At 50.8% G+C, this 27,027-nt stretch overlaps 1 protein-coding gene across 5 annotated transcripts in view; it reads left to right on the forward strand.

Annotated features, from left to right (window-relative positions):
* Positions 1–26,492, forward strand: part of MOK (MOK protein kinase) — a 51,707-nt gene extending 25,215 nt beyond the window's left edge. Inside the window, exons 3-12 of one of the 5 annotated variants that reach the window (XM_044230353.1) lie at positions 6,544–6,633; positions 8,035–8,105; positions 18,487–18,565; positions 18,687–18,735; positions 20,483–20,661; positions 22,192–22,293; positions 23,265–23,438; positions 23,905–24,019; positions 25,503–25,703; positions 25,779–26,492. In XM_044230353.1, the coding sequence (XP_044086288.1) occupies positions 6,544–6,633; positions 8,035–8,105; positions 18,487–18,565; positions 18,687–18,735; positions 20,483–20,661; positions 22,192–22,293; positions 23,265–23,438; positions 23,905–24,019; positions 25,503–25,703; positions 25,779–25,859 (1,141 nt within the window). In that variant the 3' untranslated portion in view covers positions 25,860–26,492. Of the gene's footprint in view, positions 1–6,543; positions 6,634–8,034; positions 8,106–18,486; positions 18,566–18,686; positions 18,736–20,482; positions 20,662–22,191; positions 22,294–23,264; positions 23,439–23,904; positions 24,020–25,502 lie in introns of those variants that run through there. The other 4 variants (XM_044230352.1, XM_044230355.1, XM_044230354.1 and 1 more) reach the window with 4 other exon arrangements.
* The last annotated feature ends 535 nt before the right edge of the window (positions 26,493–27,027 follow it).

Consider the following 27,027-nt stretch of genomic DNA (forward strand, 5'->3'; position numbering starts at 1 on the left):
GGTGCTCTTTCCTGAAGATCCATCACTGTTAGTTATTTAATATTTAATATTTAATTATGAGAATACATCAGACCAGACCAAACTAAGGGGCATTCTATAGAATATTTGCCTGGCACCCCTTACAACTGTGGAAGTAGTAAAAAACAAAGACAGGAAGTGTCGTAGACCGGAGGTCTTAATTGGTCCTGGAAGAGAAAAAGACCTTCATAGGAAAACTAGGGATAGCCAAATAAAGTGTCTAGTTAATAGAACTGTACCAATATTAATTTTTTAGTTTCGATAAATGTTGCATAAGGTGTTAACATTAGGAGCAGCTGGGTTATGGGGATTTTCTGTACCATCTTATTAACTCTTCTATTAGTCTAAAATGATTTCAAAGTAAAAAAAAAAAAAAAAGCAAAATAAATAAAATTAACCATTGGTGATCTGGACTGACCCCTATTGCTCCTAAGCTCCCTTCACTAGTAAAGGTATTACTGTTATTTCTGACTTATAGGAAGAAATGACCTTATAGTTTTTAGAAGAAAGTTCTAAAAGAAAGACAACTGCCTTGGTGGTCATTTGAAGAAAGAGATTGCCAATAATTTGTTAGAAGCTCTAGTGTCACTGATACTTGATCCACAGGTTTAATGGGGGTTTTTAAACATTTTTTTTTTAACCATGAAAATAATATTTCTAGCTTCTGGATTCCTGGAGTGTCTATCATTATTGAACAGTATAATCTTATTCACTTGAAGAATAATTTTGGGTTCTTTAAAAATGCATTTCTGCTGATTTATCCTTGCCTAAGTAAATGCTCAAAGTCACCTTGCACAGTTGTGTGGGTGGCATGAGAAATGAGGAGCAGTAACAGGAAGATCACGCTGAGTCACACGGGCAGAATGAGGTTGGTATTTGGAGCTTCTGACTCCCACCTCCTCCAAGTCTTACTTCCAGTCCCTTCCTTTCACTTTTACAAAAATAGAAATTGACTGCGTTTGCAGTAATAGTTGCTAATGTGACGTCCGGGTGAGGTCAGAGAAGCCCGTTCATTAGTACTGGGTCAGCAAGGCACTTTGAGCTTCTGAGGCTTGTTCTCCTGCAGAGTGGTGCAGAGGCTCAGTTTGGGGATAATGACTTACTTGCTGGAGGCCTGCGGTGTGACCCAGTCCTTTGGATACCCTGGTTTCCACCTGTCCTTACCACAAGAACAACAGTTCATTACAGGTCTCCCCTTTTTCTTTTTTGCTATGATTGTATTTTGTATTCTTCCTATAGAAATACTGTAAAGAAGCAGAATGGGTTTCTTTAAAAAAAAAAAAAATCCGTAGTCCTGATAGTTGTAAGATCTCTCTGGTGTCCTGAAGCAGTAAGACACATGTACGGGCTACTCCTGGTCGGCACAAGGACGAGCTCGGGCTCTGAAGTTATGGGACCTTGGACAGCTCCTCAGTCTCTGTGTCAGCTGCTCTGTGTGTGCCATGCGAAGACCCAGAGGCTGTCTCTCGCAGGACCCTGGTGAGGGGTCTGGCCAGTGGGCACTCAGCGCAGCGCTTGCCCTGAGATCCACAGCCATAGATCAACCTGCCGTGGGGCAGTGCAGGTGAGTGGGGTTTCAAGACTTTAGAAAAGTGAAGCGGGCGATAGCAGGAATCGTGACAAAGAGGACAATGGTTGTTGGCCACGTGTCTGGCGCCGGGCCCACTGCCGGCGAGTTATGTGTGTAGAGCCCTGAGTCCTCACTGAAGCCCGAGAGGAAAAATGGATGGTGTCATTGCCTTAGGGAAGCCTGGTCGGAGAGCTGAGTTTCCTCGCGAGCCGGCAAGCAGTGGAGCCCAGCCTGGGACCCAGGGAAGGACCAGCACTCTTCGCGGCCCTCTTAACTGCTGCAGACGGTCTGCTCTGGTCTTGACTTGGCACACGGTTTTCCTCACGTCCCATCACTGCATGGTCCTCAAATCACTTTTGCAGAAATAAATTCTGCTTTGGAAGGTTATAAGTAAAAACAAAGATAAGAAGTTAATGAGTCACTTTAAAAGCTCTTTTACTTAAAAAGAATATAATTATGGAAAATTTCAAACGTATACAAAGTAAACAGAGCAGTATAACGGACCCCAGGTATCCGGCCACCGGAATAACACAGCTGTCATATTCATTTCTTGTGCATCTCCAACGGGCTCCTTTCCCACTTGCTTGTCCGTGCACCATTTTTTTTTTTTAAGGCAGAATTTGCATACGTTAAAATGCACATTTTGTTGTAATTTTGGCAAACGGCTGCTTTCATGTAATTAAGAGCTAGAACATTTCTGTCACCTAAAAGACTCCTTCATGGCAGTTCTCCACCCCCATCACAGGCAGTCACTGCTCTGGGTTTTTCCCTTCATCCTCTCCTAGAAGTACCTAGAAGTACTAAATGGAACCACCGAAAGCAAAAGCACCACCATGCTCCGGTGACCCGCTCTCCTGGCACAGCGGGAGGTCTTGGAGATTCCTCTGCCCTGCTGCGCCCGTAGTTTATACCTGTTTACTACCTAGTAACACACCAGCTGTTTATCTGTTCTCCTGGCGATGGACTTTTACTGGTTTGGGTTGGAGGCTGCTGTGAATAAAGCTGCTGTTAAAACTCATGCTCAAGCCTCGTTGGGATCTAGATTTTCATTTTTCTCATGCAGCTCCCTAGAATAGAACCGCCGGAGCCAAGAGTAGATGTTTTGTGGAAGAAATGACGGAGCCCTTTTCCAATGCACTTTTCCTGTTTCCATCCCCACCAACAATGAAAGAAAGTCATAACTGATCTGCACGTCCCCAGCATTTGGCGGTGTTAGTCTTAGGTGTTAGCCACCCTGGCGAGTGGTACCTTATTTAGTTTAGTTTCCACTGCCCTGGTGACTGGTGATGATGGATACTCACTCGTGTGCTTACCAGCCACTCACAAACCTTTTGTGAAACGTGTGTGAGCATTTCTTAAATGTTTGAAGTAATTCCCCTGTGAAATTACCTGGGCCTAGAAGTTTCCTTTGTGGGGAAGGTTCACCGCCCCCACACAGCATAGAGGGCCATGGCTCCGCGGTGTATCGGGGCCATGGAATGTTGAAGAGCCAAGTAGAACCAAATGATTCTGGATTTTTATAAGGTTTTCAAAGCTTCATAAGATATAATTTACATACCCTGAAAGTCCACCGCTGTAAGGAAAGCTATACAGGTGTACAGCTATCACCGTAATACCATTTTGGAACACTTCCATCAGGTGAGGAGGCTTTTGATAACAAATTCTGTTTCTTTGGTAAACATAGGGCTACTTTGATTTTCAGGTTTGTGTCAGATTTTGTAATTATGTCTTTCAAGGGGTTTGTCTTTTTAAATTGTCAAATGTATTGGCATACAGTTCATAATACTCCCTTTTGTCCTTTTTTAAAAAAAGGTTTGGGGCCCCTGTGTGGCTCAGTGGGGCCCCTGTGTGGCTCAGCTCCCAAGATACTGGGATCGAGCCCCACATCAGGCTCTCTGCTCAGCAGGGAGCCTGCTTCCTCCTCCCTCTCTGTCTGCTTCTCTGCTTACTTGTGATCTCTGTCTATCAAATAAATACATAAAACCTTTTTTTAAAAAAGATTTTATGTATTTATTTGATAGAGAGGAAGAGGGAGAAGCAGATTCCCTGCTGAGCAGGGAGCCCAATGCAGGGCGCAGTCTCGGAACTCTGGGATAATGACCCAAACTGAAGGCAGATGCTTAACGAACTGAGCCACTCCAGTGCCCCCCTCTCTTATCTTTTTAATATCTAACTCTAGTGATGGTCCCTGTCATTCCTGATATCGTTTGGTGGTGGTAGTGTTTTATATAATATTTTTTCCTCCATTGATCTTGGTAGAGGTTTATCAGTTTTATTAATCTTTTCAAAGAACCAGCTTCGTATTTGTTCATTTTCTCTATTATTTGTCTATTTTCTTCTTCTTCGTCGTCGTCTTCTTCTTCTTTTTAATATTTATTTATTTATTTTTAGAGAGAAAGAGTGGGGTGGGGGTGGGGTAGAAGAGGGGGAGAGAGAGTCCAAAGCAGTCTTCCTGCTAAGTGCAGAGTCCAACGCAAGGCTTGCTCTCATGACCCTGAGATCACGACCTGAGCGAAAAGCAGGGGTCGGTCGGCAACCGGCTGAGCCACCAGGCGTCCTTCTTTGTCTGTTTCTGTGCCATCAATTTCTCTTCTTTAGTGTTGCTTTTCTTCTACGTTGCTTTAATTTGCTCTTCTTAGTCTACCTTAAGGTGAAAACAGATAATTTATTTTTAACCATTTCTTCCTAACATAAGCATTTAAAGCCACAAATACACATCTAAGCCCTGTTTTCCTGCATTCTGTGCATCTTGGTATGTTGTGTTTTCTTATTGCTTGGTTTAAAATGTTTTCTAGGGGTGCCTTGGTGGCTCGGTGGGTTAAAGCCTCTGCCTCAGCTCAGGTCGTGATCCCAGGATCCTGGGATGGAGCCCTACATTGGGCTCTCGGCTCAGCAGGGAGCTTGCCTCCTCCTCCTCTCTCTGCCTGCCTCTCTACCTACTTGTGATCTGTGTCTGTCAAATAAATAAATTTAAAAATTTAAAAAATAAATAAATAAAATGTGTTCTAATTCTCCTTGTGAGTTCTTCTTTCCCCATGTTTATTTATAAGAGTGTTGTTTAATTTGCAGATGTTTGGGGCTCTTCTAGCTCGCTTACTGTCATAAGCTATTGTGGTCAGAAAACGTGTTCTGTAAGTCTTTGTGTTTGGAAGTTTACTGAGACTTATCTTTGGGTCTAGCGTATTCGTCGGAGTAAAGAGCCCGTTGTACTTAGGTGTTAAATGTGAGTTCAGTGTAAGGTTGGTTAGGTCAAGGTGGTCAGCTGTGCCGTTAGGATCTTGAGCATCTTTGCCGACCTTCTCAGTGATGTAGAGGGGTCCCAAAGATTCCAGCTCCTTCTGCTTTCCACCGTCAGTCTTTACTGCTTGTGTACTGAAGCCGTCCCATTCAGCACATCGTCCTATCTTTTCGGTGTACTGCCCCATCATCATGAAGTTGTTATAGCTAGGAATAAGCTTTATTTTGAAATCTGTTTGGTCTAATATTAATATAACTGCTTCTTCTTTCCCTTCAGCTTAAGGACTTTCTTCTTACACATTGGATTGGTTAGATAAACCGGGGTGCCCGGATGGCTCAGTCTGTTAAGTGTCCCACTCTTGGTTTTGGCTCAGGTCATGCTCTGAGTCCAGAGACTGAGCCCCATAGTGTCAGACCCTCTGCTCAGGGGGGATTCTGCTTCCCTCTCCCTCACGTCTCCACCCCTCATGTATACTCTCTCTCTTTCTCTCTAAAATAAATCTAAAAAAAATTCCAATAAAATGAAATGTTGAAATTGCATAATTAATACTTTTTTATTTTTTAGACTTCGATCTGGTAATTAGAATTTTTTCCAGTTGCAGAAAAAAAAATCCATTTGTGTCAGATATCATTGGTTCTTTTTGGAACAGAGGCTGCCTGTACTCCTCTGTGTTCAATCCCAGATTGTTTCTGTGTCCAGTAGGACAGTGAAAACAAAACAAAAAAAAACCCCTGAATGTCACCTGACTGCAAGATTCAAAGCAACTCCAAGGCAGAGAAAAATAGTTAACTCCAGGGGCCCCTGGGTGGCTCAGTCGTTTGGCATCTGCCTTCAGCTTGGGTCACGGTCCCAGGGTCCTGGGATCGAGCCCCGCATCGGGCTCCCTGCTTGGTGGGAGGTCTGCTTCTCCCTCTCCCTCTCTCTTCCTGCCACCTGCCCTGCTCACGTGCTTTCTATCTCTGTTAAATAAATAAATGAAATCTTTAAAAAAAAATAGTTAACTCCAGTTTTTTAGATTTTTTTCATGATTTTTAAAAGAGAACAGAGTTGATTTATATTTTCTGAAAATAATTTTTTTATTTGAACAAAGGGTAGTGATGCTCAGAGGAAATTGCCTTTTAAATCTATTAGTTCATTATTTCTGAGTGAAGTGTCTATAGAGGCAGGAAAGAATTATGTCACAATAAGCAGAGTGTATTTTGGGGTATGATAGCTGGTTTTCTTTTTTCTTTTTTTTTTTTAAGATCTTATTTATTTATTTGACAGAGAGAGATCACAAGTAGGCAGAGAGGCAGGCAGGGAGAGGGGGGAAGCAGGCTCCCCAGTGAGCAGGGAGCCCAGATGCGGGGCTCGATCCCGAGACCCTGGGATCAGGACCTGAGCCGAAGGCAAACGCTTCACTGACTGAGCCACCCAGGCGTCCAATGTATGTTTATTAATCATAAAAGAAACTACCAAGGTATTCTTTCAGGAGCTTAGGTGGGGAAGATCTGAATGTATGTCCAAAGCTATAAGACACTTGGTTTTTAATCAGATAATAACCAGAACGAGGCGTGCTGAACTTCAGCTGCTGACGGGAAAAATGGAAGCCGATTAACGTGCTTGAAATGTTTGTGAGGTTTTCGGTTGTGATCGCGGGTAACAGATAATGACTGAATAACCCTAATGAAAGCTGACCTAAATTAAAAGCGAGTTACTTCTTTTCCCTGCACAATAGTATCGAGCACGTGAACAACCTGCGGGAGATACAAGCTCTGAGGCGTCTGAATCCGCACCCAAACATTCTTACGTTGCACGAAGTGGTTTTGTAAGTATATTGGGGGCTTTACCAATTATTTCAATTTGATAACAACGATTACATCGCTTTTTAAGAAAAACCGCGTAGATGTTTAAAATATTTGCTCTGTGGCTCAGGGAGTAACCATTTTCATTTCACTTTAAGTCCGTATTTATTCCCTGGGACAAACGCGTGTCTGATCCCTCTTGCTGCTGTGCCTTCATCTGGGTGACTCCGTGTCACCAGAGCATGCAGCCTTCAGACGGCTCCTCTCCCGCAGCTCGGGGAGGCCTCTCCGTAGACAGCGGCCTGGGCGGGCGAGGCCTCAGGGGTGGATGGTGGCCTCGTGGCAGAGCCCCGGTGTCGCGTGCCTGGGGCTGCACTCGCTTTCTCCCTGCCCGCGGCCACGTGTGCACCGTCTCAGGCAGTGGGAGCTGCTGCCTTCCTGCAGCTGACGTCATCCAGAGGACTTTTCTGTTCTAATTCTAGAACAGCTTCCCTAAGGCTAAGCTGCCCGTCGAGAAGGCGGAGCACAGCTCGTCCCCAGAGGCCAGCACTTCTGCAGGAGCTCAGACCCAGGATACTGGGACCGGCCTTTTGTAGGTCCTGAGGGGGTGCACGCCGGGTGAAGCCCCTCGGTGGCTCTCCCCCTGCTTTAAAACCAGCCAGGTCTCTGACAGTTCAAGTGCGGCAGGTTTTAATCAGAGGACTCCGCGTGAAGTATCTTGTCACAGCTGTGTGGCCTCCGGGCCTGCAGTGCTTGGAGCAGCCAGGGTGGCGGTCACCACGCTGCCCGTGTGTCCCGTGCTTCACGGACACTTGTGCCTGGGACCTCGTGTGGGCCTCCTGACACACCGCCCCACTGGACGTGCCCTGAGTGGGGGCTGCAGTGACATGTTCTCTGCCCGGGGCTCACCCACTGGGCCCGAGGTCTCTGTCCCCAGCTCGGGCAAGGCCTAGACACCCCATAGGTCTGCTGTGACCCATCTTTCTCCCTTTTCCCCTGACTACTTTGTGGATTTTGTTCCCCCATTATAATTTATCCCAATTACATGGAAGGAGTTTAGGTAAATTAAAGCTAAATTTGCAGTCATGGAGACGAATTAAATTCTTTTTCCTGTTTTGGTCAGCCAACTCTTTAGCCTCCTTTCTCCTGTCTTCTGGTAGTTAATTTTATATTTTTAAGACACAGCTCATTACAAAGGGGGAAAGTGTTTAGAATTTTTGCTCCAAGTGAAGGTTTTACTCTTATTTTAAGTTAATTTCACCTGAAGTACTGACTGAAAATCACAGCGCCTGCTTCAGTCAGGACCCTTCAGCCTTTGCTCCGGGAGAGCTTTATGTCTACCGGAGATGTTTGCCAATGAGTTAAGTACTTGATTGTTTCCTGATTAAGACAAAACATTCTTACAAACCTGCTTTCTTCCTCAGTGACAGAAAATCTGGCTCTCTTGCACTCATATGTGAACTTATGGACATGAATATTTATGAGCTAATACGAGGTACGTAGAATAATTTGTGAGCTAATCTAAGATCTCCTTTTAAAGCTTGTAGTTCCCATATGCTTTGTTTTCCTCCTCAAAATCGCTAGTCGCCAGAGTGCGGGCGTTCCTATACATACACGGTACTGAGCTCCTTTGCGCTTGGGAGGTATTTTTCGGGCCTTCTTGTCTACCTGGCACCAGACTGCCGGTGGGACGGGTGCAGCCCTGTGCCTTCAGGCTGGCCAGGAGCTGGCTGCGGCTGGCTCCCGGGGCAGCAGAGACCGCTCAGGCCTTCCTCACCTCAGGTCCCCCCGGGGCCGCTCTGCTGGCTCTGCCACGGTCAGCACCCTGACCTTCTGCGGCTCAGAACAAGGCAGGGCTTACCCCAAGCGTAATCCCCCTGACGAGACACGCAGCCCCTTCGCTCTGCATCCCCGCACAGTCCCTCCTGCGCCCCAGGGTGCTCGCGCCTCACCTTCTGCTGAACTAAAGCACCATTGAGGAGAGCACGTGCGCCTGAGCTGGCCTCAGTTGGGGGTGGTCCTGGAGGCTTCGAGAGGTCACTGGAAGAAACTGGATAGAAGAAGAAGATGGTCAGCCCGTGTAGCAAGTATCCCCGGGGGAGCGGCTGCACAGGTGTGTCAGGTGTCGGGACACATGAGCCTCGGAGACGCCCCTGGGAAGCGCCCCGGACGCGTGGTCTTGTACACATCGCCTCGTGCTGCTTGGACACATGGAAACAAATCGGCTGCTCTGTGTTCCGTGAGGGACTAGTTAAAGCTTGGAACAGAGTTCTAGTTGCACACGAAGAGCTCAAATAAAATGGTTACCACGTGAGAAAGTGGAAAAAAGCGTTATTATCAAACTAGTATATTTTATATGTGATTGGAAATGTGTGCTTTAGTAAATTACTAATAAAATAAATAGCATAGACAGGCAAGTTTTTATACATCTGTAGACGTTGATGAAAAGCTTTTGGATCTAAAAACTTTAGGATCGGGCGCCTGGGTGGCTCAGTGGGTTAAGCCGCTGCCTTCGGCTCAGGTCATGATCTCAGGGTCCTGGGATCGAGTCCCGCATCGGGCTCTCTGCTCAGCGGGGAGCTTGCTTCCTCCTCTCTCTCTCTGCCTGCCTCTCTGACTATTTGTGATCTCTCTCTGTTGAATAAATAAATAAAATCTTTAAAAAAATAAAAACTTTAGGATCTTTTTGAAAAAAAAATAGGAGTTGGCTGTATATCTGGGACTAAATGCTGTTTATGTGACTGACCTTGTGCATTTTATTCACAGGTAAGCCCATCATTCAGGGATCTGTTTAACTGTGTTTTAAGTCCAATTCTAACAAAGTTAGTTATCAGGTTGCTTGGTTTAAAACCTATTAAGAATAGAGCCATTGGTTAGAAGGAGCTTCTAGAATGTGGCCCATCAGCAGTAACAGAATGTGACAGGTGACAGTCCCACAGTGGGCGAGGAAACCGAAGATACGAAACGTGAGAACGTCAGCAACAGCAGCAGCACAAGCAGGAGCAGACTGGGCAGGGCCAGAGAGGGCCCAGCTCGTGGGCAGGCGGCCCCGGGAGGGCAAGAGAGGGCCCAGCTCGTGGCGGGTGGTGGTCAGCAAGCCACGCCAGTAGCATGACGGAGGAAGAAAGAAAATGGTTTGTCTTTTTTAAGACTTTATTTATTTGACAGAGAAAGAGACTGAGAGGTAACACAAGCAGAGGAAGTGGGAGGGGGGAAACAGGCTTCCCGCTGAGCAGAGAGCCTGATGTGGGGCTTGATTCCGGGACCCTGGGATCACGACCTGAGCCAGAGGCGGACGCTTAAGGACTGAGCCACCCAGGCGCCCCAAAAAAGAAAATGTTTTGAAAAGATCCGCACTTAAAGTGATGGCGATAGAGAAGAGTGTCACGTGAAGTTCAAGGAGTAGACCTTATTGATCTGAAATTTTCACATTTTAAGCATCTGTTTCAAACAGTCTGGATAAATGAGGTGTTCTGTGATTACATTTTCTTATATATTCTGTCTGACACAGATTGTGCTTTTTGATCCTGTCTGTACGTCTGTCCATCAGGACAGAGCCCCTAATACAATCAAGAAAAACAACCACCAAACCTTAATATTTCATTGATAATTTTTTTTCTTACCAATGAACCAACATTTTGCTTCTTAATGAACCTACATAATCACTTCCTGTAATTTAGTAGTGGGCCTCTTGGTGTGAGATGTGCCTTATGTTAGAGTTCTGATTGTTGCTTCTGAGGGTGTGAAATTTCAAAATTCAAGGGGAGGGGATCATTCCCAGCAAGTTTCTATGTAGTTAGATATCTGAGAAATCTTGGTTTACAAATAAATATCTACTGTTCCCAGTAGTAGAAGAATTATACAATGGAAGAAATCGAATCCATTTCTTATAGTATTTGTCTACAGAGAGAGATTGTAGGAAGTGGAATGTTCCAGGGTGCCCGGGTGGCCCAGTCGGTTGAGCATTTGATCTTGATCTCAGCTCAGGGTCGTGAGTTTGAGCCCCTTGTTGGGCTCCATGCTGGGCATGCAGCCTACTTAAAAAAAAAAAAAAAAAAAGAATGTTATATTTTAAATCAATAGACATTGACTCATCATGTAAATGTTGAGTGTCTTCCACAGACCAGTGCTGTGCTCAGTGCACAGGGTCTAAGATGCTCAGTTTTAGAGATGCGGAAAGATGGGGAAACCGGCATGCAGTCACCGTAAGATACTAAATATGGCAGTATTGCCTCAGGATTTCAGAGATGTCAAAATGTGAGGGGGAAAACCTGCCTGAGCATTAATGCAATACAGTGATCACTGTAACAGCCAACAGTTCGTCAAGGCTGACCACCGGGCAGGTGCTCTTCTTAGCCCTTTATAGGAATTAACTCATTCTACCTTCACGACAGCCATTCAGGCAGACGCTGTTACTATCCCCATTTTAAAGATGGAGAAACGGAAGGAGAGAGATAAGTAATTTGTCCAAGGTTATGTACTTAGTAAGTGGTGGACACATGGGGTTTGGACTTGGACAGCCTCTTCCAGCGGGGATGTTCTTTTTTTTTTTTTTTAAGATTTTATTTATTTGAGGGAGAATGAGCGAGAGAGAGCATGAGCAAGGGGAAGGTCAGAGGAAGAAGCGGACTCCCCAAGGAGCTGGGAGCCCGATACGGGACTCGATCCTGAAAGTCCTGGATTATGACCTGAGCCGAAGGCAGTTGCTCAACCAACTGAGCCACCCAGGTGCCCCCAGCGGGGGTTTCTTAACCATCACGCGTGCAGCCTCTTGACAGCCCGAGGTGCCTGGCATCACCACCATCTTCATCATTACCCTCATCGTCGTCTCTGTTTTGTGGATGAGGAAATCGAGGCTTCAGGGATTAAGTGAGAACCCAAGGTTAAGTTATTAATAAATAGTAGAGTCAGAACATAAACTCCGGTTTGACTGAAACGCTAACCATCCCGCTCCAGCACTATGCTGGGTCCAGGCTGCTGGCCCCCCGCTCAGCGCCCTGCAGTGAACGTGCACCTGCTAGTTCTCGGTCCTTGTTGAGAACGGCACCGACTTACTGAGACCGGAATCCATCACTAAAGCGTTTCCTACGAGAATGACAGTTCATTTCTCACAGCAGCCCTGTCAGATTTCCAAGAGCTGGCTAATGGCACGAGGATGGCCACAGTGGTTACTGGGATGTCTGCTTGATGCGCATGATGGCCAAGGTCTGGTGAAGGTAGAGGAGAAGAGTAGAAGATGCGTTTTTTCATAGAGGGTGTAGAGTCTGTTGAAGAGAAGGAGCCGTATGAACGTCACGGTCATTAGAGAAAATGAATTGCTTGGGGTAATTTTCTCTTTGTCCAGTAGGTGTCAGATGAGGCGGAGATGACTGGGCTTCGCCTGGAAGAGCGGCTGGGGTAGGCAAGAGAGGCAGGAGAGGAGGTCTCCATGCCACGTGCCAGGCGCTGCTCTGGAAGTGGGCATATTGGGGATAGACATGGTCTCACCCATGTGGACCCACACTCTGAGGAAGAGAGAGACACCGAACAAGTACAGAAATGATCAAGAGAGAGTTCAAGACAGGGATAAGTGTTCTGAGTGAACAAACCATGTCACATCACAGAGTGATGGGGATGGAGTATTTTAGACAGAGACAGTTAGTGCAAAGATCCTGAGGCCACTGTGATGTTAAGAGGCTAGTGTGGCTGGAGCACAGGCAAGAGAGTTAGAGGCAGCGAGGTAGGTAGGGGCCAGTGGGGTGGGTAGGGCCAGAGTAAGAATTCAGGTTATTCTATGTTCAATGGGAAGCATTAGTGGGTTTTAAAGCAGGGAGAAGCATCTTTTGATTGGTGTACAGACCAGTGTTTCTAAAACTATCTATAGTGGAACATCAGTTTTTAGTGTGTTCATTTTCCCCCCTAATCTGTTGTGGACCAGAACTTTCATAAAATACATAAAAATTAAGTACTGGAAAAATGGTGATGGGCTTCCATGTCGCAGCTGAATCACCGTCGAAGTCCTGGTTGCTCTTGGTCTCGTCATCTCTTAAACCCGTAACAAGCGCTCCTGGACTGGCATCAGTTCACAGACTATGCTTTTCAGAGAACGTTTCTGTTTAAAGAGCGAACAGGCCATAGGTGGACATATCGGTCGACCCTTCCCACCACGGACAATGAGCAGCATTTGTTCTCGCCCGTTTAACCCCAAGGGACGTGTGTGATCTGGACGGCTTCACCGAGTCACCGGGCCGGCTGCGGAGATGCTCCGGATGTGGCATCCGGGAAGCAGCTTCTGAAATTGATCCTGCAGGGTTGGGCTGTCGCAGGGGCTGCTGCCTCTGCACAGACAGGCTGCTGTTGCCGCCACCAGCTCCGGAACCGGGTCGCCTCTGCCGGAGCCAGGAAGCCACCCACCACCGTCTGCGCTCACACGGGATGCCCCCTTGCTCCCGGCTGGCCCCGCAAGGTGGGCCTGAAGCCTCGTTCTCGAGGGGTCGGATGGAGGCGGGACCCAGCCCTATCTGGAGCTCCCAGCTGCAAACAACCTGAGGAACGTTGCTCTGGGCTTTCATGCCCGGCCTGCGAGGTCGGGGTCGGGATGGGTCTGCACCGTGAGCTGCGAGGGGAGAGCGGCCGGGAGACGGGGAGCCTCTCTGCCCGCCGCGCACTGGGCAGCACCCCTGGCGGGGGCGAGTAGCTGGCGTGCCAGGGCGCCATGAGCCGTCCTGGTGGGTGGACTCGGGGACTTGTGCTTGCGGCGCCCGGCATCTGCCCCCTGCAGCTGGGAAGCCTGTCCGGGAGTTTGCTAGGAGAAGCTGGTGAAGACGGTAACCTGGTTATAGCGGCGTCTGTTGTTTCCTTGTTTATGTGATCTCGGCACCCAAGCTGGGGTCAGACTCTCGACTCCAAGATCAAGACCGCGCCCTCTTCCCACTGAGCCAGCCAGGCGCCCCCAGAGGCATCTCTTATTTTAACTTGTACCTGTTTTTGTTTGTTTGTTTGTTTCAAGTTAAATTCCTCTGCTTTTTGAGTGGCTAGGTCACTGTGCCCCACCCTGCGGTGCTGGTTCAGAGCTTCGGTGCCGGCTCCCTCACCTCCCTGCCCCGCTCCGCGGCATCTCGCTCGTTCCCGTGTTTCTGCTGCTTTACTCTGTGTCCCTCCGGCCACTGAGCCATTCGCTCTCGGACAGGGAGGCCTCGGTGGCTCCAGCACGGGTGCCCTCCTAGTGCCCAGCACTGTTGCCTGTGTGACACGGTGTCATCTACCAGTTGGTGGCTAGAGACATCACGGGCTGTAGGTTGGTTTCACCACAGGGAGCACATGCCATTCAGCCGGTTCCCATACAAAAGAGGGAGTTTACGGTCAAACCTCGCATCTGCTGCCGGAAGCTCAGTCGGGCCTCTTGGGAGGTGGAACCGGGAAAGGTCTGGCTGTCAAGGCCACCACTGGCCCCCATGGAGCCACGTGGTCCCCTGCCCCTCCTCGTCTGCTTGTCCCTCCCCTCTTCTTTTGGCAGACGTGGCCACTCAGACCCTGGGAGCCTTCACTGGCAGCAGATGGGCCAGGCCCAGAAGTCCCGGCCATTGGCCCCCTGCTGGGGTGCTGGCTGTCGCAGGTCCAGTGGGCCGGGCCTTGTCCCCTTAGGGTTGTACCTTTCAGAGGCTGTGGCTGTGGGTCGGGCAGGCACCCTGAAGAAAGTCCGTGATATTGGGGAATGAAGTGTGCTTTGACTTGAAGGTGGTGAACACGGCGCGGTTCGTTTCCGTGAAGAGCTTAGGCAGTGTGTCTTATCACCTGTGACAGATGTCACCCTGTCGCATCAGATCGCGGGTATTTTTATGTCACGTCAATCTGACTGACCGACTGTAAGACGCAGCATTGTCACATACGATCGGAAGCGGCAACACGGGCCGTCGTCTCCGGCACGTAGCTCTCTACCTACCTGGTAATTTTACTTCTGTCCTTGCTAAAAGAGGTCTTTGGGTCTGTTTAGGCAGTTTCCGCCCAGATCATGTTCATGGCTATATAAAAAGGAAAGTGGCAGTGAAATGAATCTTTCGTCGTTCCTAACACTTCCTTGGAACATTTTGACCCAGTGACCGATGTCTTCATTTTCCTTACGCGGTAGGGCTCTGCCATTCAGAGCGATGCGGATTGTTGCTGGGATCTTCTTCCAAGCCCGTGCCACCAGCCCGTTAGTGTGATGCTGTGGTTTCTGGAAGTGCGGCCCCAGGTGGGCTGTGTGGCTGCGGCACAGAGCTCCCCTGCCCTGCATGTCTGAGGATGGTGCGTCTGGGTCGGGCCTGTGAGCCGTGGTCCTTGTCTGTGAAGTGGGCATGATGCCAGCGTCTAACTCCTCGGGGGGCTGTGGGGAGTCCCGTACAGCAGCGCTGCCGCCGTTAGAGCAGTGGCCCCCTGGCCAGTCTTCAGTGAAGCGACTGCTGTCCTCCTCGTCGTCCCCACCACGTTCACGCTGGTTAGTGCGCGTACACTACGGGCCCGCCTCGGGTCTTCCCCATCCTGTGTGCTCGCCCCCGGGGCAGAGGTGAGGAAGTGGGATTTCAGAGAAGGTCCAGCGCTCGCTGAAGGTGAGCTGGCTTCCTAGAGTGGAACCAGCGGAGCCGTCCTTGAGTTTTTCCGTGGTTGATAAGGCAGGGGTGTGGGGGATGGCTCCGGCTCCAGCTGAGGCTGATGTCCCGCCTGCTACCCCCGAAGGTCCTCGTCTCTAACCCCAGATCCATGTGCCATAATGCAGACTGGTGCGCATACCTGGTGCCCTGGGCGCAGCCTCTGGGCCAGGGTGTAGCTGGTAGACCATTTATATGCCAGTGCCATGTTGGACGCCAGCACACCCCTCTGAGCCTGAGCAGGAGAGCCTGGCACAGGCCTGCGGATGGGGTCTCTCGTGGGAGGGGGTGTGTGCGAGATACTGTGTTACAGGGTGGACTACACTGGTGGCCGCGTTCCTTCAGTTAGTCCTGCAGCCAATGCCACAGCTTATCATTGTGTTCCCGGAAATACTTTTTACATGACGGATATTGTACATGACATTCTTTAGAATCTTCTTAGTGAGGATATTTGGTTAAAAAAATCAGCTAGCCGAAATTAACTTGGTCGGGATAGGCACAGCAGACAGGGAAGCACTATTCACGGTCTGCTGGCGCTCAGGTTCAGGCGCTTACGAGTGGTTGATTAATTCTCGTACTTGTTGCAAGATTTGAGAACAAGAATCTATTGGGGATCAGGTAGAGTCTCAGGTCTGGAAAGTTAGGATCTTGTTTTTGAAAAACCGTTGTAGGGAATGGATCGTCAGCCCCCTCTTGGTCAAGGGTGTGGATTCGAGATTGTTCAGACCAAGGTTCCAGACAGTTCACACTGCCCCTCATTCCCTCAGGAGCCCCCTCACGTAGGCAGGGATTCTCACAGAGGGGCACGGGGGTGGGGGGAACCACGTCCTTACCTGCGGGACTATGAGTGGGTGGGTGGGGGAACAAAGAGGAAAGGAAGGGTCAGTACCCGAGGAGGGCTCTTACACTGGGGAACTGAGGGCAGCTGAGAAATGCAGATTCCTGGCCCGTATGTTTTGTTTTGTGATTCATTAGGTCTGGGTTTGGAGCTGGGAATCACCATTTTATTTTATTGTATTTTTTAAAAGATTTTATTTATTTGAGACAGTGAGAGCACACATGCACGAGCAGAGGGAGGGGGACAAGTAGACGACCCTGAGCTCATGACCTGAACCAGAGTCAGAGGCTTAACCAACTGAGCCACCGAGAGGCCCCCACGGGAGTCGGCATTTTAAAGCATCCCTCGTTGATGGTGGAGACTGGGTGGGTTAGACTTTCTGTAGAGGACTCCACCTTCCTGAGTGCAAGTTCCGATGACGGTCCTGACAAGTGTGTGCTGGGAGATCTGGGCGTGTAGGCGTGGCCGGAAGGTGCTTCTAGAACAGAGTAGCCTGAGCACAGGGGTGAAGCAGGAGAGCTTTGGAGGCATGTGCGGAAGCATCTACAGGGGAATGTGCCTGGAACATTTGATGGACAAGAGGGATGTGGTAGGGCGTGGACCCTCCAAGTGAGGGTCCAGGCCAGGCAGCTGCACCTGGGAACTTGTTCCTAAGGCAGCTTTTGGAGCCCCGAGCAGAACCTCCTGAACCAAAATGCCTAGAGGTGGGAGGAGCATCACAGGTGTTCGTGAGCCCCCGGGAGACTCAGTTGCCCCTGTAGCCTGAGAGCCCCTCGTCGGGAGGAAGCGGTCCTGAGTGCCGGGCTAGTTCAGGACAAGAACCAGATTTCAGGAAGCTTTTCATCTAATGGCACATGTGATGGTGAAGAGAAATTTTGCTTCCTCTCGGTTCTTAAACAGATAAGAATTTAATATAAAGTTACAGAATGACTCAAGCTAGGGAGAGAGGACTAAGTCTTCATTTAGTTCTTTTAAATTCTAGAAAGTGGGTGATAAATTATTTGAAACAACAAAAAAATTACAGTATTATGAACAAAAGTTAATTATACTTAGACATTTTGCAATTTAAATTCCTCTCTATTAACAGAAAACATTCTTGTCTAGGGAGAGAAAAAGAATAAATTTGTCAACAGAAATGGCAAACAAAGGAGCAAAAATGTCAAAGGGGATGTGCACTTACAGAGGGGAAAGTGGTTTCCTGGGTTGTTAGGCAAGAATGGTGGTTTTTCTGATTCAAAAATAAAAACGCACACCTTTGAAATTAGAATCGAGTAGAACGTACCATCTTCTGGACCGAGGATAACCGCGGTGCTGGAGTGTGTTGTTGAGAGTCACAGGACACAAAACCCACAGGCCGGCCGGGGAGCAGGTGTGCGTGACGAGGAGAGTGGGCTGTGAAATTCAAAGCAATCCTGGGTCTTCTTCCATTTAAAACCCACTTCTGGGGCGCCTGGGTGGCTCAGTGGGTTGAGCCGCTGCCTTCGGCTCAGGTCATGATCTCAGGGTCCTGGGATCGAGTCCCGCATCGAGCTCTCTGCTCAGCAGGGAGCCTGCTTCCTCCTCTCTCTGCCTGCCTCTCTGCCTACTTGTGATCTCTGTCTGTCAAATAAATAAATAAATAAAAATAAAAAAATAAAAAAAATAAAACCCACTTCTGTGGAACTGTGATCCATTCCCCTTTAAGATGGAAATCCCCAGGGGCGCCTGGGTGACTCCGTTGGTTAAATGGTGGCTCTTGGTTGCAGTTCAGATCCTGATCTCAGGGTCGTGAGATGGAGTCCGCTTGTCCCTGTCGCTCCTCCCCACTTGCGCTCAAGTAAGCTCTCTTTCAAATAAAGAAAATCTTAAAAATTCCGGACTGGAAGCCAAGGAAAACCCTGGATTTTCAAGTTATTCTTGACATCTCAGCAGTTTGGAAGGGCGTGTCCCGGAAGACCTGCCCCAGCGGTGGGGGCTGGGGAGAGTGAGTGGGGTTTATCAGACCAAACTGTGCAGGTGTTTATTACTCAGTATTGCTGTTGTGATCCGGAGGCATGCAGGGGGGATTTTACATGAGATCATGCCAGTATGTAGGATTTTATTTATTTATTTGACAGACAGAGATCACAAGTGGGCAGAGAGGCAGGCGGGGTCAGGGGGGAGCAGGATCCCCGCTGAGCAGAGACCCCGATGCGGGGCTCGATCCCTGGACCCTGAGATCATGACCTGAGCCGAAGGCAGAGGCTTAACCCACTGAGCCACCCAGGCACCCCAATATGTAGAATTTTAAATGGTGGATTTAGTGTGTGCACTCTGTATTTCCTGAAATTACTAAAAGTTGTTTTTTAGATTTTCATACATCATTAAATAAAATTGTTGGATTCTATTTTTGTTTTCAGAAAATGGGATATGTATCATTGGTAACCATATGGGCAATTTCCTTGATTGCACAGGGAGAAGACATCCATTATCAGAAAAAAAGATTATGCACTATATGTACCAGTTATGTAAATCCCTTGATCATATGCACAGGTATGCTCTTGGAGTATTAGCAGCTCCAAATTGATAAAATGTATTAACATTCATTAAAAATTCAATGTAAAAGAATTTGAATGAGGCACAAATTAATTCTACCCTTTTATATTGAATGCAGAAATGGAATATTTCACAGAGATGTAAAGCCAGAAAATATATTAATAAAGGTAAGAACTTCTATATAAAAAAATTATATCAGAAGAAAGGTAGAATGGGAAGCCTTTTTTCTCGGTAGGCTTCCAGTCCCGGGTAGCTGGACACCACGTTTGTTCCACTGTTGTTTCCTCCCCGTTGGAAGAAGTGGTTTATTTAATAAGTGCCATCAACACAACTTTACATCTGGAAGGAGATAATCTTGGGCATTCTCTTCTTACTCTAGACAAAAATCAACCGCTGGGGTGTGGTTCTGGCTCAGTCGGTAGAACGTGTGACTCTTGATTTCGGGGTCATGAATTCAAGCTCCATGTTGAGTATAAACACGACTTAAAAAATAATAGATAAATAAACTCCATTCATATGATCACTCCAAACTCTGTGCATGTGAAAGCAGAAGAGGCAGGATTTGCACTCAGGTCTGTCCCATGCTGTAAAATAGCACATCCACTGTACATATGTCCAAGTGTGAAGGCTGGTGAGTTTGGTGATATGTATACACATGTGGAGCCATCATCACAGCCAGACAGACAGACCTTTTGTCTCTGGAAGGTTATTCATACTCTTGGTCATCCCTCCTGTCTGCTGTCCCCTTGTCCCCAGGCATTAGTTTGCACTTTCTAGAATGTTCTCTAAATGGCATTTGTAGTATGTGTTCTTTCTTGGTCTGAACTTGTCCCTCAGCGTCATCATTCTGACATTTGTCCACATCGTAGTGTGGAGTGCCACAGCTTTTGAAGTTGTCCCACAGTTGTTGGCTGTTCTCTGTCTTCGCCCTTTGTTGTCTCTGCATTTCAGTTTGGAAGTTTCTGTTGGCGTGTCTTCCAGCTTGCTGATTCTTTCCTCTGCTGTTTAGCCTGTGGATGAGCTTATCAAAGTCATTTTTATTTCGGGCACAGTGGTTTTATTTCTAGTGCTTCCTTTTGATTCTTAGAGGTTCCATCTCTGTGCTTGCATTTCCCATGTGAATTTTCCCTGAACTTGGCCATCATCTACTTTTTCCACTAGAGCCCTTAACTATTCACTTGTAGAAATTTTAAATTCCCTGACAAGTCATTCCAAAATTCTTAACTCTGTGCCATGTCTGAAGCTGGTTCTGATGCTTGCTTTGTCCCCCAGACTGTTTTTCTTGCCTTTTAACAAGACTTACAATCTTGTTGGAGGTCCGACATGACGCCCTGGGTGATGGCATCAGGTGAAAGCCTGGAATGAAGTTCCTTGATAACCTGGCTAGGAAATGTGCTGCGTTTAATGTTTGCTATAGGTGTAGGCACAGAGACTCCAAATTTGTTGACATCGTGTATGTTATTACCCGAATGTGAGGGGTGAACAAAATGGGAGAGATATCTTGAAACATGTCTCCCTGGTCTTTCTGACTTGACCCAAAGAACCCGTGGCTCCAGAGAGCTGGAGCAGAACAAAGGGGCCAGCAGAGCTGGACAGATGGAAGTTAGAGACACAATAGGGAAAACGAACCACTATGGTGTTAATTCATTTGTAGACTCGTGCTGTGACTTAAAATTTCCCAAGGCCTATAGACATTTGGAAATATTTGTAAAACAGAGCCAGGATATTTGTAAACGCATCCTACTGGATAGGAACCCCACTCTGGTACGTGTTAGAGGCCCTCGTGCGTGCTCATGAAGTCATTTGTATTTTATAAGCTGCTTTGGATGCTCGTAATTTTCCCATCGGCACATAAATATTTGAAGTGGTCTCTACTGTAACAGCTGCTTGGTAAGATGTCATTTGTCCCTGCAGCGGGATGTCCTGAAGTTGGGGGACTTCGGATCCTGCCGGAGCGTCTACTCCAAGCAGCCCTACACGGAGTACATCTCCACCCGCTGGTACCGCGCCCCCGAGTGTCTTCTCACCGACGGCTTCTACACCTACAAAATGGACCTGTGGAGCGCTGGCTGCGTGTTCTACGAGATTGCTAGGTAGAGCTGAGGCCCGCCTCGTGTCTGAGACCTCCTGCCCCGTGCCCGCGGGCCTCCGGGCCGATGTCCCGAAGCGGGCCGGCTGGCAAGGCTCGGCGTACCCACCGGGTGGCTTCGAGCCGGGCCCTTCCTTTACCAGACAGACCGCACCGTCGTCCTGCCGACGGGGCTATTGCACGGGGCAGAAAACACACTCGGCTTTCATTTTCCTTCTCGTCACATACTTGTCCTTGTTCGCACGTGACTAAGTGCAGAACAGCATCGGTTTCTTCCTCCCGACCTTGGCCGGCGGCCGGCGGGGCTCCCTGCTCGGCTTCGCCAGTGAGACGGTTGACTCGTGAGTTCAGGACCAGAGTACAAACGTGCTTATTGCCACCCTGTGGGATCCACCTTGGGGGCGCGTGAGCAGTGTCCCCGCTCCTGGGACCTACCCTGAGACAGTGTAGGATGTGCTGGTCACAGGTGTGAAGGTGGGTCACCTTGTGGCACAGCTGGATTCTAGAAAGCCCGGTCCTAACCGTCCTCCCCGGCCTCCATGCCCTCAGCCTCCGTGCTTAGCCGGCGGGTGGAACTGTGGCCCATGAAGAAGGGAGGTGGGCTGGTCCCACGCAGGGGTGAGTAGGGCTCACCGCTACTAGGGGTTGAAGAGCCCCACGGAGCAGGTGGGCTGGTGTTCGCTTGCTCGGAGTGGACTGTTTCGGACGAGCAGGTGAATTCAACATCTGGGTGACGTGCCTAGGCGAGGACGCGGGTCATCTGCTCTCGCCAGCTCAGCTGTCCGCTTCATCAATACAGACGTGCGTGTCCTTCAGGACACAGCGACTGAGAATCGACTTGTTATTTTTGGAAAGCTGAGTGGCGCTTTTCATGGACGCTTAAGTACCGGCAGAGACAGGCCTCCCTGCTGCGCTGAGGTCCGTACGGGGAGTGGACTGCGGTGCTGGGAACATGGCTGGTGCGGGGAGGGGGCTCGCCACACACAGCCCTGCCGCCCGCCCCGTCTCAGAGCTGCTCCCCGCCTGCCTGCGCTTTCCTCCTCTCTCCTGGAGCCACGGACATGGTGGCTTGCCCACGCAGAGCTCCACACAAACTCTTTGTGGCATGTCCTGCAAGTTGAATTTATTTATATTAGCCGAAAAGCTTTCATCCACGATTCCAAAATCCATAAACACTCCGGAAACCAAAATGTTTCTTGGACTTCATTTGTCCCCAGAACCAGACCCGGCCCACCATGGAGTTTTGTGGGAAAACCTCCCCTGTGACCGGAGACTTGTGGGGCTGATGCGTCTCACCGCGGAGACCCCAGGGTGTGCAGAGGAACGTGGCTGCCTCTCAGTAGGACACCCCCCTGTCGGGAAAGGAGAAGCAGGCCTGAGCCGAAGGGGGACCGGAAACCCCACGGCTGCAGGCAGGAGCACGGGGGTGGGACCGTGTCCTCGGGTTTCCGTGTGAGCGAGCCGCCCGGCAGAGGGGGACGCGGGCAGAGGAGGCCGGGGCCTGTCCTCACCACAGCCCCGTCCCGCTCTCCAGTCTGCAGCCCCTCTTCCCCGGAGCCGATGAGCTGGACCAGATCTCAAAAATCCATGATGTCATCGGCACGCCTCCTGGGAAGACCCTCGCCAAGTTCACACAGTAAGTGTGGCTTGCACCCCAGAGGCCCGTGGAACTTGCCAGGGCTGGTGGTGGGCCAGCCGAGGGGACCAGGCCGTGCCTCTCCTGCCCTTGTAGGCCCTCCCTCTGCTTGGCTCCCTGCAGCCGCCGAAGGGGCGGCTCCGGGCTGTCATCCCGCAGGGGTCCTGCCAGGAATACTCGCCCTCCAGCAGCACGGAGGAGTTCAGTCGGCCTCGCTGAAGGCCTGGCGGGCAGGTCTTGTCCTCCGAATATTTACCCGGGACTGAGAGACCTTTGGGTGGAGAAGGTGCCCACGCTCAGGCTGTGCGTGGTGAGGCGTCCGTGTGACCGTCACCTAGCGCTGCCAGCAGCCCTGACAGCCGGACCACGACGGGTTAGGGTTTGGTTTGGTCGGGGGTGCAGCGGCTCCTGGGCCCTGGGGAGGCAGGGAGACAAGACTGGTCTGGGCTCCTCCTTCTCCACGTTTCATCTCTTTCTTCTCAGCTAAGAACGTGCTGTTAGTCTTCTCAGAGGAAAGTTGTTTTCTTGCATTGACGGCACAACAGATTCCTCAAACCTCCTCCCCAGCCCCTTTCTAAAACTAGACTATTTTTTAGAGCAGTTTCAAGTTCAGAGCAAAACTTAGGAGAAGGTACAGAGATTCCCTGTAGGGGAATCCCCTACAGGGAATCTCTGTACCTTCCCCAGCTGGGGCCCACACAGGCTCCCCCACCGTGACCGTCTGCGCCACGGTGGCGTGTCGGCTCCCACTCAGAAGCCTGTGCTGGCACATCGTCACCCCGAGTCTGAGGCTCACATGCGGGGGCGTCCCTCTGCTGCTGCACGTCTCTGGGTTTGGACAACAGTGTGGCTGCACCCCTGCTTAGTGCAAAAACTGTCCTCAGCACAGGGCCCTGTGGAATCATGACGACGCTGGCCACGTGCTTTAGATAATGGCATGATCGTCTATTATCATTGGGCTTTTAATACAGGTCGAGAGCTATGAGTTTTGATTTTCCTTTTAAAAAGGGATCAGGAATACCTCTACTGACAGCCAGTCTGTCCCCACAATGCCTCTCCCTCCTGCACGCAATGGTGGCCTATGATCCTGATGAGAGAATCACTGCCCACCAGGCCCTGCGACACCCCTACTTCCAGGAGCAGAGGTGGGCGCCCGCGCAGCTCCGGGTCGTGGCGGGAGCTGGGCCGTTGGAGCAGGGGTGGGTAGGTCTGGGAACAGCTCTGTTCTGAACCGGGTACCCCCGAGGTGGCCCCCTCTCTCTTCGCTGGTGTGGCCTTCCAGGAGGAGGTGGTCAGTGGCCCGCGGCAGGGCATGAGGAGGGCTCGGCGGCTGCTTTGAGGTTGATGCCGAGGCTTTGGCGATTAAACCTCCAGGAGGGGCCTGGCGCACAGCAGTGACAACAGGGGACCTGGCTGTGGGGTCGGGGGCACGCTGGTACCTGGCACAGGAGGAGCTGCCTGAGGGCGTCTAATCCCGCACCTCGGGGCCCTGTGCCAGGGCAAGCATGGTGGCAAGGGCGGAGGTGACCAGCTTGGGAACAGGGAGAGGGATGTGCCGTTGTGCTGGGCACCTTCTCAGGGGCGCGTGCCCTCCCTCCCCCTTCCCTGCAGGGCGGCTGAGAAGCAGGCTCTGGCTGGCCACAGAAAAGCTTTCTTTCCAGAGCGCCCTGTGGCTTCAGAACTACTCAGTAACCACTGGCACGTTGCCAAGGAGGACAGAAAGCAGGTACTGAGTGAAGGTGGTGAGCTGCAAACGGCCGTTGTGGCTGGGCCGGGATGCCCTCGGGTGGCCTGTATCTCTGTGGAGGACGTGCCCCCCGCCCCCGCCTGGAAGGGTGCCCGTCCTCGAGGCCTGACCCCATGCCTTCCTGTGCCCTCTGACTGACCCTGGCAGGGGACACGGAGAAGGTAAATTGGTGACCCGGCGAGCACTGGTGACCCGCGAGCAGTGACCGGTCCCCACGCCCGCAGATCATTTGCTTTAGAAACAACAAGTTCCCTCCGCAGTCTTTCCATCCGTGAGCGCCCCACGTGGCCCCCGCCACTGGCCCCACCAGCTCCATGTTCGGGCCGGCACCACACTGTGTGGGAACTGTGCCCTTTGGTCACTCGTCCCAGCATCTCTGCGTGTCACTTCGTGCTAGGAGCCGAGGTCACTGACATGTCTGCTGCCAGGCTGCTTTCTGGAATTCCAGACTGCTGTATCCAGCCGCCTGCTGAAGGTTCCCTTTGGCTAATAGGCCGAGTGGTTCAGACCCAATCCCCCACTCCCTTCTCCCCAACCTGCTTTTCTACCCGTGCCTTCCCTTTAAGGGTGGAGGTGGCCCCCTTTCAGCGGTTCGGGCCCCAAATGGTGACACCCCCCCCGCCCACCTGAGCCCCCCTTATTTTGCCTCCCAACTGCTGTCCCTGCTCAGCCCTTCCCGCCAGGGAGACGTTTGTCTGTCACTCCAGCCAGCACCCACCACAGTCCCCCCGTGTCTAGAGGGGCCACATGGGAGGCCTTCCCCACGTTGTGGGCCATAAGGTCCCATCACAGCTGCCCTCTTTTCTCTGGTGCCGTGGGTGGTCCATCAACGAACCGTGGGCTCTCTCCCAGTAAGACTTAGGACACTACGATGTGCATTCCCTCTGTTATACGCCATGACATTATTTGCAACTATTAAAAAAGGTAGCAGTGCCTGGGTGGCTCAGTTGAGTGAGTGTCCAACTCTTGGTTTTGGCTCAGATTGGGATCGAGCCCCACGTCGGGCTCTGGGCTCGGCAGGGAATCTGCTAGGGATTTTCTCCCTCCCCTCAAATAAATGAATAAATAGAATTTTTTTTTTTTTAAAGTAAAAAAATTCTTAGCTCATCAGCCACACTAGAGCAAGACGGCGGGCAGATCTGGCCGACCCGGAGTTCGAGCAGGGCCACCAGCACAGCCGTGGCCCGTGAGCGCGGCTGTGACGGTCTCCGTGTCCTCCCTCGCGTCAGGCCAGGCTACAGTCAGCTGCCCCGCGGGGCGGACTCCCTGTGAAACTACCGTGGGACGCTCCAACAGCAGCGGGGGGCCTGGGTGGCGGGGATACCGTCCAGTCACCGTATGGCCACACCTCTTGGTCAAGTTCCACGAGGCCGAAGTCGTGCAAAAGAGCCTCTCTTGTTTTTCCTAATTTCCATGAAGGGGACACCATTGTACGTTCATCTGACCTGTGTTTTGTTTCAAGAAACAGTCCCTAAAGCCAGAGGAGGACCATCCCAAGAGACCAGGCCCGGCCTCCGTCATGGAACTGCCCAGACTGAAGCTCTCGGGAGTGACCGAACCATCCTCGTACCCGAGCCCCGCGCTGCACCCCGTGTTCGGCCCGGGGCCCGGCAGGAAAGTGCTGGGGCTGAGGCCCCTCGAGTGCGTCGGCGCCCGCCAGAAGGTAGCCCATCGCGCTCGCTCCCCGTGGCCCACGGCTCTCGGGCCGGCCCCGCTGAGTGTCTCTTTCCTTCAACAGACGGAGGCGCACAAGGACACGAAGCCCGACGTAAAGCAGTACCGCCTGCCCTCGATCCAGAGGAAGGGCGGGGGGCGCTGAGACGCCCCCGCTGGCTCGCCCCTGGGAGCGGAGACCGGGTGTGGCCGGGCTGGCCCGCGGGTCGCCACCGAGCCCCCAGGGGAGGGCTGCGGGCGAGGCCTGGCGTGTCCCCCTGGCAGAGCCTGGCGTCCCCGGAGGCACTGCCCCGCCGGCCAGCTGGTGCCCCCTCGGCCTGGACCCCCAGCCTGCGGCTCCGGGTGTCCTGAGAGCGGCTGTCCTGTGCTCCAGCCAACGCGTCCGTAAAACCACCCCAGTCCGGGCTTTCTTCTCATGTTTCTAACCGAGAAATTTGGGGCAGAGAATACTTTGTAATTTTTTTAATCTGAATCAAAACAGAAGTCGGAGTTTATACACTGTGTTATTTAGGCTTGGTTTCAGCACGGGCTCTGCGCGTCGTGCCTTCTTTAGATGCCTCCCGTCGCACGGGCATGTCGCAGTTACATCATGCTGTCGGAGTTTTATTAAAGAATAAGCTACCAGTGCGATATTTTAATATTTCCTGAGTTAAACATGTGTCCTAACATGCATTTCTCTATTTTAGGTCTTGGGAACATATGTGGGAATCTATTTTGTTGGGAAGGCTTTGGTACAGCTTAGTTTTGTGGCACTTGAGAAGCCAGAGGCTCTGCCTGGGTGCACGTGGCCTTGGTGCCCTGGGGAGCTGTGGCCAGACGAGGCCGCCACGCGTGGGGCACGTCAGCGCACCGGCTTCCCCGCGGCCTCTGGTGCTGGCTCCGCAGTAGAGCTGCCGCTTGGCTTCGCCGCAGGCCCGCCTGCTGGGCAGACGCCAGGCCCCTCCGGAGCCCATTTTTGTCTTGGGATGTAGTGTAGTGACGCCTTCGTTTTCTTACCTTCACAAATGTACACCATTAAGAAAAAGCAAATTTCCCAGGTTAGTTTTAGTCTTCTTATTCCCTCTTTTAAGACAAATCCGTGATGCTCTTCCACATGCTCTCCAGTGGCCACCGCCTCTGACCTGCCTGCTAGGTCGGGGGCAGGCCAGGGGTCCCAGGCCGGCCTGGCCGAAGGGCAGATTCAGCACCAGAAACGACACCTCATGTGTTGGGGGCATATGAGGAGGGGCTGGAAAGAGCTTCCTTTGAGCCCATTTAACACCCTGGCAGAGGCTTCCAGATTCCCTGTTGTGGCGGGGAGCTCGGGGGGTCAA

The sequence above is a fragment of the Neovison vison genome, chromosome 13 (assembly GCF_020171115.1).
Source record: "Neovison vison isolate M4711 chromosome 13, ASM_NN_V1, whole genome shotgun sequence".
Lineage (NCBI taxonomy): Eukaryota > Metazoa > Chordata > Mammalia > Carnivora > Mustelidae > Neogale > Neogale vison.